At 31.7% G+C, this 19847-nt stretch overlaps 1 protein-coding gene across 6 annotated transcripts in view; it reads left to right on the top strand.

Annotated features, from left to right (window-relative positions):
* The window catches only part of LOC134692807 (arginine-glutamic acid dipeptide repeats protein-like), an 83404-nt gene that overhangs the window by 43851 nt on the left and 19706 nt on the right, over positions 1–19847 (top strand). For all 6 annotated transcript variants that reach the window (XM_063553369.1, XM_063553371.1, XM_063553370.1 and 3 more), the window contains 2 exons: positions 6897–6977; positions 19385–19517. In XM_063553369.1, coding sequence (XP_063409439.1) covers positions 6897–6977; positions 19385–19517 — 214 coding nt within the window. The remainder of the gene's footprint in view (positions 1–6896; positions 6978–19384; positions 19518–19847) is intronic.

A 19847-nucleotide genomic window follows, 5' to 3' on the forward strand; every position in this document is an offset into this window, starting at 1 on the left:
CATGTATAATTGTCTTTGTATTGGTTACCCTGGTTGATGAACAGCTCTTGATACAGATGGCACCATGTATAATTGTCTTTGTATTGGTTACCCTGGTTGATGAACAGCTCTTGATACAGATGGCACCATGTATAATTGTCTTTGTATTGGTTACCCTGGTTGATGAACAGCTCTTGATACAGATGGCACCATGTATAATTGTCTTTGTATTGGTTACCCTGGTTGATGAACAGCTCTTGATACAGATGGCACCATGTATAATTGTCTTTGTATTGGTTACCCTGGTTGATGAACAGCTCTTGATACAGATGGCACCATGTATAATTGTCTTTGTATTGGTTACCCTGGTTGATGAACAGCTCTTGATACAGATGGCACCATGTATAATTGTCTTTGTATTGGTTACCCTGGTTGATGAACATCTTTCCGTACAGATTTCACCATGTATAATTCTCTATTTATTGGCATTCATTAACTTCTTCTGTCAGTACACATATATATCATGTCCAGGCATACAAAAGTAATTTGTATTATAAGGTTGTAACATCTATTTATAAGGATTTTTAAAAGATTATTATACATGATATCTTTTTCTACACATTTACAGTGGCAGATCCAGAACTTTTCATAAGGGAGGGGTGCTGACTGACCTAAGGGGGGCCGCTCCAGTCATGCTTCAGTGATTCCCTATATAATAAATCAAATTTTTCCCACGAAAGGGAGGGCCAGGGCCCCCCCTCCACCTGGATCTGCCTATGATTTATCATGTCGAATGAAATTGATATTAGATATATCAGGTCCTCTCACAATGTATACTTGATTATCATATTGGCTGAATAAGATACTCAATATATCGTGTACATAGCCTTTGCCATACACATTTTTCATATTGGCTCAAAAAGATATATTACATTTGGAATCTTCAGTCAAATACACAATTATTGTATTGGGTTCCACAGATACTAGTATAGCATGTCCTTTGTCAAACACATTTTTCATATTGGCTGAAATAGATACATAATAATTATAACAGGTCTTATGACAAAAACACAATTTTTGAATTGGCTGAAATAGATATATAAATATATACATTGTAATATTACAAAAATTTAAGTTGATTATTGACTGCATTGAAAACTGATTATTTTATTGTTTTCTATTATTTCATGGCTCCAAACTTTGTTAGCTTTCAATACCCATTAATCACATCCGGAAATGTTTTATTGGCCCAAATGGATTAATACTTTTTTAATTTTTAATCCATATTGATCATTTTCAAAAATGCATGCATTGCTTAATAATGACCTCATACTTCATCCTCAGTAGATATAGATCTTGATATATCAAGTCCAAATATCTGTGAAAGGATGTAATTGTATAAAATATCTGCCTAAGTTCTGAGCTATTGATTGGCTGTGTTTATTTACATCTAATATCTCTCCATCTTGACTGTTATCCTCGTTCAAGCCTCCATCTTGACTGTTATCCTCGTTCAAGCCTCAAATAGCATATTGATTATAGATAGCTCGGCAAAACTATCAAATATATAGTCATTGTCTTCCTTGATGAAAATCACATTCATTTTCATACATCACTACAGCTTTGATATAGTGATTCCAAACATTGACTGAAATTGCAGCTCTTTGGATCATCTCTCGGCAAAATTCAGTGGTAATAACGCAATTGTTATTTTCCGATTTAGTGAAAAAAAATCAATACTTGGTATTTTGCTCTGATACAATTATTACAGAGACATTGAGTTGTGTGGACATATCTCCAGTGTCTTATCCTGGTAGGATATTGGTTGTTAGAAGCACCTTCACAGTAGCATATCGACAGAACCATATCTGTTTCTTTTTACTGGTTATAAGCAATTACCGTCCAATCACTCATCATCCGGTGTAACGATTGGCAGTTTATTTGATGTAATAGATTGGTGTTATTGAAAAAGCTGTTAACGGGGTTTCTGGAAAAGCTATTTAGTCACTCATCCATCATACTTATATACTGATTACGTTGTGATTTCTGTTCCGATAATGATCAGGTTCAAAATAAATACCAGTCACTATTGTGTTTTGGCACTTACAAAAATAAATAAATGTGGAAACAGATGATAAATAAAATAAAACACTTTAGCTGAGGTGGAGGAAGGGGAGGGAACTATGAACACCAACATATTCTACTAATTACTGTAAATTATTGCAAGGTTATTATTATTGAGAATAATGCAACTAATGATATGTGAGAACCCTGTCTCCTGACTTGAGACAGACACACACACAGAGCTCCAGATAAGCTGCGTATTTGCGTGATCACGCAATACAAATAATAAAAAACCCAATGCAATTGCCCATTGCAGGGTTCAATTACCCAATAAATTCAATGGAAAACCCAATTATCTGCCAAAAACATGAGTTCTTAACCCTTTATTCGGCTACCGTTTGCATTATTAACCCTTATCTGGTTTACAGTCGTCGCGTAAACCTTTTTTTTAATTTTCATAACTGGAAATTTCCTGTCGTTCTAAAAATAGATCCCTGCATCAAGTAGCTGAAATGGGTCCCTGTTTGAGTTTTCCGTTGCTCAATAGGTGCACGTGTTTTTGTGAACATTTCGATCTTCTCGGCGTTTATCCAATTAGCGTGCGTCATGTCGTCATATTTTTTTTTCGCATTGCTCAGGATTTACCATAACATACATTGAATTAAAACGAAAGTGAATGTCCAGTAAAAATATTGAATAGAAGCATGTTATTGGCTTCTATTGAAAAGCTGACGGAAAGTAATGATGATAACAAGACTCAGCCAGTGCTTTAAGGAAGTGTCCATCGAACGCACGTGCGTGTGTGCGTTCCATATCGAGAACATTGCTAATAAACACGGGTTTTCATCAAAAACGAAATCAGTTGGGAAAAGTTAAAGGCCAAATCAATTATGAAATGATAAAGCATCAGAAACCAAAAGTTCTAATTAAAGACAACTAAACCCGAATTTCTGTAAATTGAATAAAAAAAAAATTGGGGTCAGATATTGCCTAAATATTCAATATGTGTCGATGAAAAACCCAATTCATTAAGGAGCTTGGTGGTGAAAAACCCAATTTGATATTAACCTGAGGGGTGAATTGGAATTGATAATGCAATTAAAAAACTTTATCACCCTATTATATAAGAAAATGGTGGGTAAAAACCCAAATTTGTGAATTCTTATCTGGAGCTCTGCACACATAGAGAATGTGGCGGGGTTAAACATGTTAGTGGGATCCTAACCCTCCTCCCCTAAAGGCTAATTGAGAAATAAAATGTACACATATTGCCTTCATTTTTTGTGCTCAGACAATAGGTATTTATCAGGTCAAGAAATCTATTCATTAATATTGTCCTTTAAATGATATCAATACTTTTCAATGTATATGTGGTTTAGTCAAACAACACAGACAAATGATTAATTTATTGCTACATTGACACCCTGTTAACTTCTTAAAATCTACTTATTGCTACTAATATATCTTCCAGCAGGGCAGTAGACACAAATTTACATATTTTTCTTCTCAGTTTGCCAGTTTTCAATTTGATAATGTAACTTAATTGTAAAAATATTTACCCCTTTGCTTGTGTTGTTAGGCAGACTTTGTGAAGTCTTTTTCTCAGACGTACAATATTTGGTCAAACAAATGCTGTTATTATTCAAACATATACATAGTTAAGGCTTTGTGTTTAGAATTAAATTTAACTTTTGAAATTTAAGTCACACATACTTGAAAATGAACGGGTGAAGATATATCCTTTTTGTCTTCATTTTAGACTTTTAATGTTTGGTATAACAAATTAAGGGATATTGGTAATTGAAACACATATGCATTGAAATTTATTAAAAAAAAAAGAGATTTGTTTCAAATTTAAGAATGATGAATTTATAGTTTGTTCTTTTCATATTTGTCTTCCTAACTAACTTAAAATTATGCAAATATTTTGTAATTTCAATTGCCGTTAATTTTATGTTCTACAGAACATAATCTTGAAAATGCAGAGTAAATTTATTTAAACCTATTTGTTTGTTTTCATCACACAATTTTATAATAGGTGGAATCACAAATGAAATGAGGCATGAGAATCCTTTGTGTTTAAAGTTGCAATCAAATTTGGATTACATATAACTTTTTTCTAACATTTTTATAAATTGATTTTTACAAGCGTTGACTTTGTTATTATGCAGTAATCTTATAAGGAAATAAATAAATTTGCTGTTCAATTTCTCATATTCAACCATTGAATTTATTGTTAAAAACACATTTTTGATATGCATTCATTGCACTGAATCGTTAAATGATTTCTGGAGGTTAAAAAGCGCAGTATGATTTGCCATCCTGTTGCATAATTCTAAAATAATTGAATACACTGAAGCTCTACATGTTACATGCTAAGCTGGATACAGAACATGTAATTTTATTTTTTCTCTTTAACTTTTTTGAAAAAGATTTTTTTTGTATTTTTTCAACTCAATTATACAATTTCAAGAACAATTTCCAATATTAAAGTACAAATGTTAAACTTATTCACTTTCATGGTTTCGTTATTCACAATAGTTTAACTGGATTGAAATGAGTCAACAGTTTTCTTAATGTAAAATTTATGAGATGGAGTATCCAATCATGACACAAAATCACTTCACATCAAAAGCAATCTTTTGTGCTATTTATCATCATAAAAACACTCTGAAGCTTACGAAAAATTCAAGATCAATGGTGCATCCAGGGGTGGTTAAAGGATCTTTACTCCCCCTTTAAATCTCATGTTTTTTACCCAAAAAATAAAGCTTTAGTATGAATCTTTCACCTGTAACCACGAAACCCATGAATATTGGTATCCAAGGAATATAAATAATGAATCCACAGTATTTTAAAGGCAAAGAATTCGAAGAAAAAAAAGACTGTATTGTGTAAAAACCCTCTTACAACCCCCACCCCACCCCCCACCCCTGAAACAAAAAAGGAAAGATGAAACATTACAGTGATTTGTGTTTACAATATATACAATACAAAAGGAAAACAGCTCAAATATGGCATTTATGATTATAAATGTGTTTTACAATTGTCACCATGCTGGATTCCCAAATCTCACATTAGATAATCGACTCCACTCATAACCATTTCAATATTAAATATATTGGGTAATGATTCAGGATAAATATAAACTTAATATTAGAAGTTATTGTAGATGACTGTTGAATAATACATGGTTTGTTATTTGCCAAATGAATTGTAAAACCATTAATATCTTTGATGTAGTATATAACATGCTAAGCATGTCACTATATTTGTTATGAATATTTAATTAGACTCAAAGGCTGCAGATGTGTCAGTGTTAAGATTAGGCCAAATGAAGAAAATTATATACTTGAGTTATTTGATCAAACGTTAGTGTATAATTGGCCGTTTCAGAATCTAAAGAATGATGGGTAATTTGATTTGCTGTAGGCATAGCTATGCATAGCAAAGTGGGCCAAGAGACAAAATATGTGTACTTTACATGATAATAACTGTGGGTTCATTATTATTCGTTCCGGGATGCCAATTTTCTTTGATTTTGTGGGTACAGGAGAAATGTTCAAAGAATTACAATTTTTCTAAAAGTAATTAGTGTATGCAAACTTTGCCAAAAACCACGAAATTAGATACCAGCGAAAATGCTAGTTTTCATCAATCCACAAAAATTGGTATCAACGAAAATAATTCCAATGAATCCACAGTACTGTTGAATGAAAAAAATATTTCTTTGAGTAAATGCCTGAAAAGACATTTGTGAATTAAAAAGGGGAAGGCCAAGTTTTACTTCAAACATGAGGTGGCAAAAAAAAAGATTTTTTCAATATTATACTGAACATTTGTTTGTGTGTTTGCTCAAGTTGTTGGTTTGCTGCTGTCTAATTGACATTCTACCCTGTATCTCTTTGTTCATCTTATTTGCCTGGATGCATTCAGACTTTGCCAATGGCTACATAGAAATGCAATTAAATACAAAATATTGCTACTGAATTATCATGACAGATGTTGATAGATTTGTCAGCTTGTTTGTAACATTTTAAACTAATAAGCATTTGAAATGATATATTATTAATTTACCAGGAGAAACAACTGGTTTAGTAGGCAGCCATTTTCCTTTACTTCTGTGTAAGCAATGCTATGAAATTAATGAGTAATGAATTGTAGCATAAAGGCTTTTGATTGCAATGTGTAAATGTTGAAAGCGCTGGGAAAATTTACAAATTTCTCAAATTGGTTTCTTGATTGGATTACGGTAGATAGGTGTCTTACAGAGACTGTTAAAGCAGTACATGGTAAAATCCATAATGCTTTCTGTAATAAACAACTCATTGGCACTCATACCACATCTTCCTATATCTAACTAATATTAGTCTAAGCCTAGAGTCCAAGGGTTGATATCAATTGATTAGCATTGTCAGCTTAGGGACTAAATATCCAAGGTAAATGTATCTGAAATAAAAAGAATGCTAAAAAACACTAAAGTGCACTGTATGTATTTTAAGGTACCAGAATTAACGACATGAAAAGGAAATTTTTTGTGTATAAGAAAATTATGTTATTAACTGAGTTATGTAATTATACAGTATGCAATTAAGAGGAGTCAGCAATTTCATTAATTTTATCTGTGAATGGCAGTTTGATGTTTGACAGAACTTAAAAAAATGTGCAAGTATCATAATGGAAACCTGTCTTATTTTGCATAAATTACTTCGATGACAAGGGAGATAATCCAAATTTAAGAAATATATTTGTTAATAAAGTTCTTAATTGTAATGAAAACTACTGCTAAATTGAATGATTTTTCATCGGCCATTGTCACATGCAGCTCAAATATTACATTTTTTCTCCTTCAGAAACGATTTGTGAAAGGTCTTCGACAGTATGGTAAAAACTTCTTCAAGATTAGAAAAGAGTTACTTCCACATAAAGAAACGGTAAGTGGATGCTGAAAGTAACGATTTTATAAATCATGAATATTTCATTTCAGAGTCGGCCCTTTTTCAGAGACAAGCATTTGATGATCATGTCAAAGTCCCTTTTCAGAAACAAGATTTGCTGACTAATTCCCAGAAATTATGCAGAAACAAGATTTACTGATTATTTCAGATTACCTTTTTCAGAAACAAGATATAACCTTTAAAAAATTTGTATAATTTTTTCGTGCAATCATATGGAAACATTGGAAATAACCTATCAAGATTAAATATCATCCCAATGGATGGGAGAAAAACCTATGAAGATTAAATATCCTCCCAATGGATGTTTCTGCCTATCCACATTGTTGTTATAGAGATGATATTGTAGCTAATAGAAGTGTAGTGGTTACATTGATTCACGACATGTTTTGTGTGGTAACAGCATGAATAACACGGAATTATATTGACAAAAATTCACTGTGAAAGGCCATGAATAATTCAGTTTTCTTCTATGAATTTTCCTGCATCATTTTTTTGTACAGATCAGGTTTAAAGATTTTTTTTTATTGCAACAGATTTTCCTGAATTTGACCTCTCTCTGTTGTTCGTTTATCAGACCTCTTACAGATGTTCTTTAATTTGATCTCTTGCTGTTATTCCTGAATATTTGTACCTTTCCACAATTTTGGAAAGGTGATCTCTTTATAGTGGGACTCATTGGGGTTTAAGCGTGACGTGGGATTGCAGATTTTATGTAAGTGAAATGTGACATGTGAAAGTCAAATTATTGTTGCGTGAAAACAGGAAATGGAGTCTAGCGGGATACTGGAAATTTCAAAAATTGCTTACGTACATAGTGTAAGTGGTATTCGGGAATCTGTCAAAACAGTAAGCGGGATCCCAGATCAGAACCCCCCAATGAGACCCCCTTTATATTATATAAACAGGAACATTAAAAACTAGGTAGATGTCCCTATTATGTCAGAGTTTAAGAAGTTTTTTAAAGTCAAAATTGAAAATTGTTTCAAATGGTATGAATTTCTGCATGATATTTACTTCTGAAATAAGATTCTTGGTGAAACTGAGTAATCAAATTTACCCTTAAAAAAAACCCACTTTATCAAAATAACCAAAATATTTATTATGTTTGGCCTGAAAATGAAAAATGAACTCTTTCATCTCTGGTCAACAGATATAAATGTTTTTACAGAAATTAATTTATTATAACCATATTTTTCAACTCAATCATTTTCTAAACAATATTTTGTTGACTATTTAACTGAAACGCTTACAAATATTTGTATCGGCTTGTTATACAGTTTAAGTTTTATTTAGGAATTAAAGGTACGTTCTCACTTAACTGTGAGCTGTTTGTTCCCTGTTCATAAAAGCAAATATTTCAATACAATGACTTTGGGTTTTAAAGGCTTTTAAAAAGACATACATTATAAATATATATGGGACTTAAAATGTTTATTGTAAAGTGAAATATTGATTTGCTTTTTATAAAGTCATCAATTATACCCTTTAAAACTTTCAAAAAGTCGTGGGGAAGCTAAAAGGGACTGATAATATCTTATTGAATGGACCTGTGAAACCAATAATTATTTTGTATATAAATATTTTTAGTGAATTTTTATTAAAGGCCAGCATTAATGTACATTCAATGCTGGCCAGTAATTTTGTTTGCCCAGTTAGTCTGTTCATTTAAAGTTATATGAAAGAAATGAAGGACCTTCTAGCCAGACTGAACTACTGGACTTTCTATGTGATAATCATGTTAAATATGCTTGAAAAAGACGAGAAGGGAAGACAGACAAACAGCACTAGAAGGAGCTGATCCAGCCATTTAAAAAAGGGGGGTTACCAACCTAGGATAAAAGGGGGGTCCAACAACATGTCTCAATTCAAATGCATTGATCGTCCTAAAAAAAAGGGGGGGGGGCTCCAATCCAGGATCTGCCACTGACAGGTGTAAGAATAAGAAGAGATAAAGGTGAAATGTTTTGGAAGTGAAGGATCCATGTTTTGTAGTCGACTATCTCTCTGTCATTAACATAATCAGAATATTTTCACAAAATTCTTCCATTAATTTAAACTGATACTATTCAATTATTTGAAAGGAAATGTGACTTTAAAAGTGTAAATGAACAAAAAATTTCATCATCTTTAAAAGTCCTAATTTGTGTAACATCTGAAGAAGCACCCCCTCTCTGTCCCTCTATATGTTTACTGTAACTTCTGTGGTTAAGACGGGAAAAGGCCCCCCTCTCTCTTCTTCTCTATATATGCACTATTACCTCTTTGGTTAAGACTGAAAAAGAAAACCCCCTCTCTGCTCCTCTATATGTTCACTGTCTGACCTTTGAATCCATCACGATCATAATGAACATGAGTCTGGAGTATTTTTTGATAGAAATCTTAATGTCCTTTTTTGTTGGGTGCACAAATACATATAATGCACATTAAATGCATATTATATACATGCTATAAAGGTTTATTCTGTCCACATGGTGCTAACTTCCTTTTTGCATCATTTGATGTGCAGTCAACTATCATGTAATTTACTCATGCAGAAAGAAAACATTAACTGTGCTTGACAAGAGTTTCAAAGGTAATTGAGGTATCATACAGTTTTTTCTTTGATACCAAAAGTGTTACCCTGTTTAAAAGTCCTGGTCATTTTCTTGCTGTAAAGTTTTAGATAATAGGATATTTCGTATATACTACATGTGGATTCATTTATTTTCGTGGGTATCAATTTTCGTGGATTGTGAAAAACTGGTAATTGATTTCGTGGTTTTGCCAATCTCTGCATATAAAGCCTATAACAAGTGTAGTTCGTTGAACATTTGAAATTGTGGTTCACCTGTACCCACAAAAACCACGAAAATTGGTATCCAATGAATAATAATTAATCCACAGTAGAAAGTCTCCTGATGTTTTCCTTTTTGACAATACAGCCCTTACTAGCTACCGCTTTTAAAATAATCAAACGTTTAGGAAATTTGTCCAAAATTTATTTCAAAATAATATTGAAATCTGAAGGGATTGCTTATTGTGATTGAAATAAAATACTGTATTTTTTGGGTACATTAATGCTCACAGGTATTTGCCAAAACAAGTAATTGAAAAAAGGTTTGAAAGCATCATTTTAAATGCAACATTTCTTGATCTTGCAAAAATTAATCTTGCAATTTTGTTAAACAATCTGAAGAGTAAAAAATTTTTGATTTCATACAGTAAACAGTGATCTTATTGATGGTGACTGGATTTGACTCACTTTTAAGATCCATGTAATTATTTTATGAACAAAAGAAATGTAGGTGTCCGGTCAGTAACTGTAAAAAAGTGATTTAATACAACTAAATATATTTAATACATTTTAATGTGTGGCACAGGTTGTTGCGGTATAAACGTGTATATTGGATTTACTCATGTGTGAAATGCGTTGTTAAAGAAACTTATCTTACAAGATATTTAATGAAAAACTAATAACAATAGGTTGTTTGTTCATTGGAGAAATAAATTTATCCTTTAGGTCTTTCTAATATGTTAAATCATTCAGAAATTACACAGAGTATCAAGCAAGATCAAGTGGTTATTTCTTCCGTTATATCTTCAGAACATTTGTTTTATATTACAGTGAAATCTGTCTAGAGGAAACTGTACTTTAACCAGTACATGTATACTGTCTAAAATTAATCATGTTTTGGGAAAGAGGAGAGGGAGGGACATGCTTTTTGGGATGTTGAATATAAGAGTAATAAAATTGTTGGATGTGGGATATAGAGGGGGAGGGGAATGGATAAAATTGATTTAGGAAACAGAAGTTGAAAAAATAGAGATTTGGGAAATCAAAATCCCCTAATTTCACTTTTCTTCTAAGTTCTAGGTAGCACTTATACAATGATTTTCACTCCCATTTAACTTATGGTGCTTATAATCTTGAAACTATATACTCCAAGTTTTAACATAATCTTTTGTCTGAAATCGTTGATGTCAGAAGGTTTCACTGTTTTCTATCACCACATCTGCAGCTGAATGAAAGATCAATTTTATTTTATAGATGGCTTACATCACATGCAGTTATTTGTTTATTACATAGTAATGAAATAGACTTTGGCATTAGTTGTATATTACTACAGATGAAATAGGCTTTGGCAACAATGAAGCATGAAATTATGGCAGGAATTACCCTCCATTGATCTAAGCTTTGATGACAAAATAGGAAAACTTATCAGAAATGCAATCTTTATAATAACTTTATTTTGGTTTGTAATCAGAGCCTTTAGTAATAACATTTAGCCAGTCTGTTTTTTCCACAAAAATACACTCTTTGGTCTCTGCTATGACAATTTAACTTTCAATTTAGCCTTGACTTAAATTTTACTTCTTTTTTACAACGAATTTATGATACCAGAGTATTTTTTTTAAGCCAGATGTGTGTTTCGTCTACAAAAGACTCATCTGTGAGGTTTTGATATAAACTTCAAAAGGACTGAATAAAGAACAAAGTTACAGAGATTGGGGACCCAAAATTCTGAAATATTTTGCCAAATACCACTTACTTATTGATAGAAAAGAGGTTTGATAATTAGGTGACCCTTGAAACTTTTGATTCTGGATACAGGTTTAACTATTTTATTTAGTTTGAAGTACAAGATAAATAGTTCTGTCTGCTACCAAATTGCCTTATTGGGGAAAAAAATCCACTGATAAAGATTAATATTGAAAACTAGCGTTAAATAACTGGGTCCCTGTACAGCTTTACATAACCTTAAGACAAATTCATGATTAACTGGGTTCCTGTACAGCATTAAATACCCTTAAGACATATTCATGATTATTGTGTTTAATGGAATTGATTCCTGTATTCTAACAATTTGCTGGAGCAATTACGATCACAGCATTAACAACACGGTGAAAGAGTTACTAACACTTATGACCAAAAAGAGGCTCATAAAGTGAAATGATGTTCATCTGCAAATAAATGAGTTTACCACTTGTAATAAGTTAGCCAATATTGTACAAACATGAGGATCAAAGTTGTTGAACAATGGAGAAAATTGATTTTCCTACGTGTCATGTTAGTTTTGTTAGGGTCTTGAGAATGTTTGTTTAGATCTGTGATAAATCTTTTACGTCTTGATCCAAATGGAAATTTTGTCATATTGATTTTCGCTGAAAAGATAAATGCATATTATCTGGTCTGCTCATGTCAAAATAAGTCAAAGTTGTGTTTAACGGTGCATGCTACTGTTAAATCACAAATAATTGTGTCTTTATAAATGCAATTTTTGAATAACAAACAGATAAATGTGAGATAATAATTACGACAGTATCAGGACATGTGTCTGGGATTTGAAATGTGAAATTGTTAATTCTTATAAATGTCATACTTATTCTAGTCAATTTTTTTACAATGATAAAAACAATATATACACATTTCTATATTGACAGATATTTACATTATTAAAAGATTTATTCTATAATTGAAAATAAGTATTGTTCATTTTTCTGTAGACTTTTTTCTAGAGGAACACTTCTAAAAGTTTATGTCTCAATTTAAATTTGGATTTGACCATTTTGAGGTCTCTTATTATGTAAATTTCTTGAAGGGATGAAGGAATTTACAAAATACTATATATTTAGTCATAATTTCTGCTACCTGATGGTTCTGCTTGAGTTTCAGGAAATTATCAGACACTATGACAATAGATATAGGAAGATGTGGTATGAGTGCCAATGAGACAACTCTCCATTCAAGTAACAATTTATAAAAGTAGACCAATATAGGTCAAGGTCTGGTCTTCAACACAGAGCCTTGGCTCACACCAAACAGTAAGCGGGCTCACACCAAACAGTAAGAGATATTAAGAACTCCCCAAAAAAACTAGTGTAAAACCATTCAAAAGGGAAAACCAACAGTCTTCAATCTTTAAAACACGAGAAACAAGAAGCACTTATGAACAACATAAACAAACTACTAAACATCAAATTCCTTTGCATAAGAATATGTTATTGTTACTATTTAACAGTAAAAGAGATAATACTAATTTTTCTAGCAAAACCGTTTTTCAGATGAACTTTTTTCAATGCAATTAGTAAAGATGTAATTATAATTAGTTGCCATTACCGAGTAATGCAGTGTCTTATAGTTTTGGTACATCGATAAACATTTACAACCAATAATCAGAGGTATATAATTAAACAAAACATACCAGTGATTCTGTTCGTTACATAATCGGTTACGATTTTTATGAGGTACAAAGATGAAGACATTCACCAAGTACAGAACATGCAAATTGAAAATACATGCTTTGATGTGCACTGTATACATACATTAGTAAATATCATTTGCTGTCTGAGAGTGGAGAACGGTTTGCACCCATTCTAAAAGTTAAATGTATCCAGTTTAAAAGAGATTCAAGCTTTTTAATGTTTTAATTTACCACCTTTAGAATTTGTGTGTGAAAATGTTATTCCTTCAGAATTTTATAGAATTTTAACATTTTTATTACTAGTACTGCTGCAGCCTGTGCCTGACCGAAAGAGAAATTTGAACTTTCCTGCTATACATTCAACCAAAAAATCTTTATAGTTCTGTATGATTTTATGTCTGACATTTTGTCCGTCAGACAGAGTTTGGGATATATTAACTAGGGGTTAAGTCTAAATACATTGACTACCAATGAGGAACATTTTTCTGTAATTTCTATCATTTAATTTTTTTAAATACTTAGAAGAGTTATTTATAACTTAAACAAAATCTCCTACTTTTGCATTATATGTATACATTTTGTTACTCGAAGATAATCTGAGTTAAATAGTGTGGGACTCTTGATTTACTCTTGATTCATCTCCTGATTAAAAAGTATAGATTCCACATTGCTTTATTTCTGGAAAGTGTAAACATTTTTAAATAAGGCCAATATAATGTGTTCTAAGGGAAAGAACTCCATTTAGAATTGATGGAAAAAAGTTATAGAAATATACAGGTTTCAGTAGTATGTGTTATTATTTGTTTACATTTATTAGAGGGTACTCTGAATAGAATTATGTGAGACTATGGTTGGATGATACAGGATTGATATTATTTTTACTTTAAAAGATAAACAATTGTGTTTTCTCTTGTAACCTCCAGTTTGCTTGCCTCACTTGTAAAAGGGTGTAGATACCAAAAGATTAATGACAAACAAAGATTAAATATAGATTATACCCTGCATCCAGTGTGATATCAAACATGAGGCTTTCTTAGATTTTTATAAGACCGCAAAAAAAAAATCGTCGTTGAATATTGAAATTTTAACTTTATTATAATAGTGCAGAAATAACATGATTTGGTGGTGATGAATCTCTGATTTCAAGACGGAATGAAGGCTTACTTGATCTTTCCTTTCCTTTTCAATGATGTGCAAAAAGATGTCTTCTTTATATGTGATGTCATTGCAGGCATAGTCACGTTTTTTGTGACCTTACAATAGAGCATTAAAAGCAAGAATATGTTTCATCATATTTGAATTTTTGACCAAGGAAGAACTGAGATAAACAAACCATCAGCACAGACTTAATCAGTTGGGAAAATTGAAATCATTAAGTCAAAGGAATATAATATACTAAGCATTAAAAAATTATTTAGTTGATCAACACATGGAATGAATGTAAAGTTGTATAAGTATATATAACAGGCTATTATTTGAACTTGGAATTATTTTTAATTATGGAATTTGCTTGATTTCTTGTGTTTAAAATTTTTGATAAATTTCATGTTTATTTGGTATTATAATCTTTTGAGTGGTTAATAACACTTTCCATACAATGTATTTTGGTAAGATAGTGTTGTGCGCGGCACAGTGCATTCTATTGAAAATATACTATTTTCTTTGTAATAGAAAGTGTTGTGCGCAGCACAGAACATTTCAGTACAGAATAAACATGGAATTTATTAAAAAAATCAATAATAAGAAATCAAGCAAATTCCATAATTAAAAATAATTCCAAGTTCAAATAAAAGCCTGTTATATGCTATTTACATCTATGCAGATCTTTCATAGACTTAAAAAAAAAAAAAAAAAAAACATTTCTCCCTGCCACTTTTTTGTTGTTTCTTCCAAGATAGGAAGTTATGAAGTTTGTCAATAGTCGTATCCAAATGTTTTCATTCATTTGTCTGCCTAACTGTTCTTTCTTTTGTCCTGCTTCAGGTAATAACAGTTTTTGCACAATGTAGTTTTTGATGAAGATGGAAGTCCAATCAACTTGAAACTTAGTACACATCTTCCCTATGATATGATCTCTCTAATTTTAATGCCAAATGGGATTTTTGACCCAAATTTCATGGTCCACTTAACATGAAAAATTGTACTACAGAATTTGGCCTGATGATTTGAGTAGGCATTCAATTTCATAATTCCACAGTCCACTAGCTGGCACTGAACATAGAAAATCATAGTGCTCTGACTTCAGGTCCTTCTTATAGCTTGTTATATTTTTCATGAGTAGAAATCTGTGTGGCAATAATACTCCTGAATGCCCTCATGGTCATCAAATGTAATAAAATTTAGCATTGCTTATTTTTCGCACTCATTCTTTTAAATAATGACCAAATCTGCTATTTGAGGGTATGTAAATTTTTACGGTCTTATCATTTGACTCTTTTAAAGTATCAAAAAAGTTTTTGTCAATAGTGGAATAAATTTTTAAGACTTTTCATGAAATCCACATTGGCAGATCCAGAGATGGGGTTCGGGGGATGAAACCCCCTTTTTTTGTCCAATCAATGCATTTGAATGGGAGCATATAGTTGAAACCCCCCTTTACTCTGGGTTGGGAACCCCCCCTTTTTCAAATGGCTGGATCCACCCCTGAATCCATGAGTATCAATTATAATGAATTGCCGGTATGTTATTTTTAGCTTTAACTGAAACTACAACATTACTCCTCTTCACTCTCTTTCTCGTATATTAGAATATTTGATTATCACTGGACTCTTTACAAGAAGCGTAGAAATGAAAAATTTAAGTATTACTTTAAAAAGATAGATTTCCAATTTTCTATTTACATTTTGATTTACATCAGTATATATAAACACTAAATGTGATAAATTTTAAATTTCTTATTTTCATATTTGAGAAAACAAATTATAAATTTTCATGCCTACAAATGTAAGTAGCAGCTTATAATCCTAATCGGATTTATATAAAACTTGTCACTTTAATAAAGTAAGTTGTAAGAGTCAACATCCGTTTTATCCTCCAAATATTTCCTTGTATAGTTCAGGGTAACAATGCATGACTTATTTTTCAGTGGATAATATCCAAGCATATTAACCTGTATTATTAACATCAACATAGATACGATTATATACTCAAAAAGTTAAAAGTTTTACAGGGTTTTTAATCAAATGAACTCAGCGGTTGTCATTTACCTTCTTTAATTGTATTTTATCTTGCCAACAGCGAGAAAACAAGCTACCTGCCCTGCGTACATTTATATTTCACTTCTTATACTGGGAAATATCTGATGAATTGTTCAGCCTTCCCTTTAACTGCCTGTATGGATGTTATGCTAGTATGATTGTGAGGCTAAGAACAAGCGGCCATATTGGTTTTAGCAGAAGTCACTTCACATGGAATGTATTCTTTAGTGTTGTATGCTAATTTGAGATTTTTTGTAGAGAACTGTCATAATATAGTGTAAGTTGACTCATTTAATATTTGTATTGACATTTTCACCTCTAGTAATCGGTCGGCTGGACGTTTATTTGGTGTTATTCCCCTTGTCGATGAATACCTATTAAATGTTATTATGTTAAATCAATGTGCAGGAAGAAAGGAAAGAAGAAAACTTATCTTTGTGGGATTGTTTTTAAAAACATGAAAAGCCGTGACTAAGATAGCATGACTTTAATGAGATCTAGTTGTAAACAACATAAATGCTTTGTAATTGAATTGGTAAACAATGTGTATTGATGTACACAAACAATATGGATGCCAGTGATATAAACACAAATAGTTAAAGGGCTTGCCATGCTATAAGTAACAATGTATGGTTGACTGATATCTAATAGAGCTTGACAGCTTGGGGTCATTACACTGGCTGATTAACATTATTGGTAATTATTGTTGATAAGCTCTGCACCTTTCTCAATGTCTGCTGACTGCTGAAGGTGAGAGTCTTGGCATGTTGGTATTTATTACAAAGAAGGGGGAATTCTGAAGACATGAATAGAAATTTTTTTATTTCAGGAAATCACAAAATAAGGCTTGAAGATGAATACCAGTTTTCATCATTTAAATATTTGAATATTTTACTTGAAATATATCTGATGCATTATATAAATTGTGACTATAATAAAGTTTCTATATATAGTTTATTATATCTTTATTATGATGATAAAGTTTTTTTTATGTCTTCACCGAGATTTGTACACTTCATTCATATAGATTGGACATCAGGCACCATTCTATATATAAAATGCTCTTTCTGATACTGTGTAAATTCAGATTTTGATTTTTGCGATATTCAGAAAAAAAAACTGTTTGATTCATATAAAAAATTTCATAATGCGAGTTTAATTATTGCGATTATAACCCTGTCAAATTTTTCGCAATAATAAAAACATGGCATTAAATTGTGAATTTCCAGTGTGCAGAACTTCAGTTGTTGGTTTGGTTTACTTTTTCACTGAAACATCACCTCTTAAATAAGTCAGCACTACTACAACATGTAAACAAGTTTTCTTTAAAACTCTACATAAAGTATCCTCTTTGCTAAACCTGATTGAATTCATTGGACATTCAATAATTACCAAATGGTGCCTTATATAATAGACAAGACTTTCTAAGGTCAACCATTCTGTCTCTGAGGGTTACAGTTTTATCACTGTATAATTGCCAAGTGTACTAAGTATAACAGTCCATTAGCCATGATATTAATTCAGTGGTACTTAATTGACCTTTGACAATCACATTATAAAGGTCATATTACAGTGTTTATGTGGTGGAAATGTCATGCTACATAAAACAATAACAGTTGATTTTTTAAATATTTGTGGTTTGACTTTTGACCTTGTATTAATGAAACATTGCCTGTATATAATATAATCTGTGTGTGGTATTTATAAAAGTATTCCTTGTCCTTAAAAGGTTTTGTTGATGATAGTTTATTGAAAATTTCAGAAACAATGTTTCAAAGCAACTTGTATTAATGAAACATTGCCTGTATATAATATAATCTGTGTGTGGTATTTATAAAAGTATTCCTTGTCCTTAAAAGGTTTTGTTGATGATAGTTTATTGAAAATTTCAGAAACAATGTTTCAAAGCAGATTAATTTTTGGGGTTTATATATCATTGTCTCAAAATCCTCCCAGCTAGGTGTTGTTTTGCCGTCTCTGTGAATTTCTGATTTTTACAAAGACTGGGATAAATCCAGGATTTTCATAGGGAGGGACATATGAATATTGCCCCCTCCAAAAAAAACACCGCATAAAATGCTGGCGAAAGGAGGCAAAATATTTTTGAACAATTTTATGCCAAAAGGTTATATATTTTTCAATCAATTAGGACATAAAGTCGTCTTAAATGCATTTTCAAATTCTGATTGAAAAAAAAGGAAAACCATTGACAAATCATTGAAATTCAATAACTCTATCTATTAATAAAATATGTTGCTGCATTATTTATCTCTTGGATTGTAATATTTACATACTCACTAACCAAGAACTATTATATGTTATGCACAAAACTATGAATGACATTGCTGTCAAGTTTGATCAGTCATGGAAAAGACATGAAATTATGTGTTGATAAGAATATGAACCAAGTAATGGTCCCATGGTACCATTTTCTAGAAGAGATAAAGGTGAAAGGAATTTTATCCGATTCCTTTGAGTCTGTCATTGAAAAAACTGTTTTTTAGCAAGGTTTTTGTTCCCAATAGATATTTTTTATAACGTTTACGGTTAAGTAATTACGTATTTTAAAATATGGTGAATTCAGAAATCCAAGAGGGTCTCAGATTATTTATCAGGAAAAGTAGGTATCAAATGGTTTTGGAATATATCCTTGTATTATTTAAAGAATGACTGTAATATTTTTTCTGTCTATGAAGAAATAACATAAAAAATTTGGTTCACACTGGATAACGCACATAGCGGGTTTTTTAACAGTGTTGACCACATTTTTTATGTTATTTCAGAAAAATAGACAGAAAAAATATTACAGTTATTTCTTATAATTTAATTCTAAATTCCATTTTGAACTGTAGAAAACCATGAAAAAACGTTGATGACGTCACGGTCAGTTGACTTAATTATGTCTATGGTCTCATAACAAAATTACGTCAGCCAATCAGAAGACGCGTTACATCCAATATTAAATTATCAGGTGTTGTATATATTGTATATTTTTTAATTTTAGGGTGAATTAGTAGAGTATTATTATTTCTGGAAAAAGACGCCAAGTGCTGCAACAAACAGGCCTGTCAGACGACACAAGAGACCAGCTTTTAAAAGAAACACACGATCTCAAAGACCAGCATCTAGTGAATTCTGTAAGTCATTTACCAAATCCCCCTCCCACGATCTCAAAGACCAGCATCTAGTGAATTCTGTAAGTCATTTACCAAATCCCCCTCCCACGATCTCAAAGACCAGCATCTAGTGAATTCTGTAAGTCACTTGCCCCTCCCACGATCTCAAAGACCAGCATCTAGTGAATTCTGTAAGTCATTTACCAAATCCCCCTCCCACGATCTCAAAGACCAGCATCTAGTGAATTCTGTAAGTCATTTACCAAATCCCCCTCCCACGATCTCAAAGACCAGCATCTAGTGAATTCTGTAAGTCACTTGCCCCTCCCACGATCTCAAAGACCAGCATCT

This window comes from Mytilus trossulus, chromosome 12 (genome assembly GCF_036588685.1).
Source record: "Mytilus trossulus isolate FHL-02 chromosome 12, PNRI_Mtr1.1.1.hap1, whole genome shotgun sequence".
Taxonomy (NCBI): Eukaryota; Metazoa; Mollusca; class Bivalvia; order Mytilida; family Mytilidae; genus Mytilus; species Mytilus trossulus.